The following is a 2,500-nucleotide window of genomic DNA, read 5'->3' as shown; positions in this document are numbered from 1 at the left end:
TAAATCACGATCTTTCTGATTTTCATTGGAACACAAAATCCTAAAACATATTTATTTGCAGATTTCATTAATTAATGGTGCTCATTCTTGAGATTTCAATAGCAAACCATTTTCGGATTTTGTGCTCAATTGCAATGCTGAAAGATCCGAGTCTTGAATTCTATATGCAGATTATCGTAGCGAAAGCAATCCACAAAGTACAAGCGAGACAGAAAATATCAGTTTGCAGTCAGTCTCATTCCTGGAATTTGGTCTGCTGTGCTCGCCTGCATAGGGCATGCATAATATTACTTCCACAAAAAGATTAATCATGAACAAAACAGTTTTTTGGACCGTGCAATCCAGCTCTCCCCATTTCAACAGGGTGTAATAGGAATTAATGGCTGCGCCAAGCACTTCAGCAAAAAGGTTGGTTCAAAATGTTACCCTTTACCCTTGGAAAAGCACTGTCGGTTTCAATTTGTTACGATACCCAGGATACAGCAGTAAAATGCTCTTGTAAAGATGCTTGTGCTCAAAAGAGTGGCAGAGGTTGTGTCGTTGTGGAGTGGCGAGCAAAACCTGTTCTCCTTGGCAATCCGTCATTGTGTGATACTATTCGACTACTCTGCACCGAGAGGTTTTTCTCCGGGTACTCCGGTTTTCCGCTTTTCTCAAAAACCAAAATTTGATTTGATTTGCGTTAACTTGTTAATTTCAATTTACAGTGTCCCTGATTAGTGCTCTACAGTGCTAGAAGATTTAAGACACTTAAATAAAGTTCCTTTCCTTTCCTTTCCTTTCAAATAGAAATATTTTAAACAAATATAGACTTAACATATTCAAATCAGGACCTAAAAAAATTGATTGATGGATAGCTTTTGATGAAGAAGATTTAGGGGGGTCTTTGTTTTCCAGGCCTTCACTTTCTGCACACCGCTTTATCAACTCATTTTGAACATCTTTTTTATTTTTTCCAAATGACAGCTACTCAGCCAAATTTTGAGCACTGATGTGTGTCCCACTTGTTCAAATTATTGATACAGGGCAAATGATAAATACACTATGAAAAAGAGAGCTTCTGAAGCTAAATTTATACTTCTGCTCTCAATGTTGCATTTTTTGGCAACGTTTTCTCAAAGTTGTGCAAAAAAGCATCAAAATGTTGATATCCAGACAAAGAAAGTATAAGAACTGAGGCAATATACTGATACATTTAACAGCCCAAGAAACAAAGTAAAATTGTCAGGTTCTTAGGCATTACAAAGATTTTACCTTGAAACCGTGAAAAAAATTCACTAGTTGAAATTTCCGTTCTGTTGACAAAAAAAAAAGATAAGCTTCAGCAGAATCAGATCGGCATCAAATTTGCTTAATCGACGAGATGAGCAAGCTTTCACTTGAGCTTTTCAAGTGTAAAATCAATTAAAAACTGAACCTGCTCGTGCCTGCATTTATCAATATTTTTCTTTAGTTGGTTTGGATCACACTCAGCTGTTTTTGAAGATTGACTACTTTTTACTGTTACTGTAGATAATGAATGATTTTCAATGCACTTTCTGTTTCTGTGACCCTTCCTTTTCCTAACAACTTGAAAGCCTTCGATATCCGCCATTTTCTTTTGTCTGCAGCGTTACTAGTTCCCAGGTTTCAAGAGGAAAGGTTGGTGTACGAAAGAGCGGGGCAGTGGGGGGGGGACACCATTGTGGATGACCTCTACAGGGGATTTTGTGGTTAATAGGCCTCAGGTTACCATGTGGGCAGTGAAATGATCTTTTCCACAGCTGACAGTGTAGTTGGCACAAAGATCTGCAAATCAAATAGGCACATACTAACTGTATTTAGTATCACCCAACTAGTGGACTAATGCAAATCTTGCATTTTGATTGGCTACGCTACTAGAGGACTATTAGTAATAGTCCTCGAGTAGCGAAAAGCGTGACACTTGCTTTTGTTTTATTCCTAAATAAACATTTCATCAAATTGCATTTGCTAACTTTGTTATTGCCTTTTCTGTCCAACTAGTTGGGTGATACTAAAACAATTAGACCCTTCACCCTCAAGGGCCACGGGTCAATAGCCTATTCGGCTTCACCTCATGGGCTATTGACCCGTAACCCTTGCGGGCTTTGGGTCTAATTCTTAAATATTTTAGTATTCATTTGTTTGCTTGTAAATTAATTACCCTTGCTGCCTCGTTCAAAATTAAATATTCTTTTGAATTTTTAGCTTAAGAAGGAAGCAACAAGGGCTAATTTGAAAGCAAACAAAAGAATACTAAAATGCCAGCCACTTTGGAATAAGGTGTATGACTATTGCCATTTGTCAGAACAAATCAAACCTATAAGCCCCACATTATAAAACTCCTCATGCCCAATTTTCTTTGTTTTTTAAAAGCAAGGGTACGAATAACTTGTCCCAAAAAAGGAAAAAAAGGGAAAAAAACAGTAACTGGTACCTCATATTTAGAGGGTCTTGACAAACTGCAAGCCATGTGAGTCTCCCGTTGAAGTCTAAGCAC

General features: G+C 37.6%; 1 protein-coding gene across 1 annotated transcript in view; it reads right to left on the bottom strand.

The window, feature by feature from the left end:
• The window catches only part of LOC137975890 (SRR1-like protein), a 10,989-nt gene extending 9,371 nt beyond the window's left edge, over window positions 1-1,618 (bottom strand). Inside the window, exons 1-2 of the mRNA XM_068823101.1 lie at window positions 1,428-1,618; window positions 1,255-1,295 (exon numbers count right to left, since the gene is read on the bottom strand). Coding sequence (XP_068679202.1) covers window positions 1,255-1,295; window positions 1,428-1,594 — 208 coding nt within the window. The 5' untranslated portion in view covers window positions 1,595-1,618. The remainder of the gene's footprint in view (window positions 1-1,254; window positions 1,296-1,427) is intronic.
• Between the last annotated feature and the right edge of the window lie 882 nt (window positions 1,619-2,500).

This window comes from Montipora foliosa, chromosome 11 (assembly GCF_036669935.1).
Source record: "Montipora foliosa isolate CH-2021 chromosome 11, ASM3666993v2, whole genome shotgun sequence".
Taxonomy (NCBI): Eukaryota; Metazoa; Cnidaria; class Anthozoa; order Scleractinia; family Acroporidae; genus Montipora; species Montipora foliosa.
This window is presented reverse-complemented; position numbering and strand designations above follow the sequence as displayed.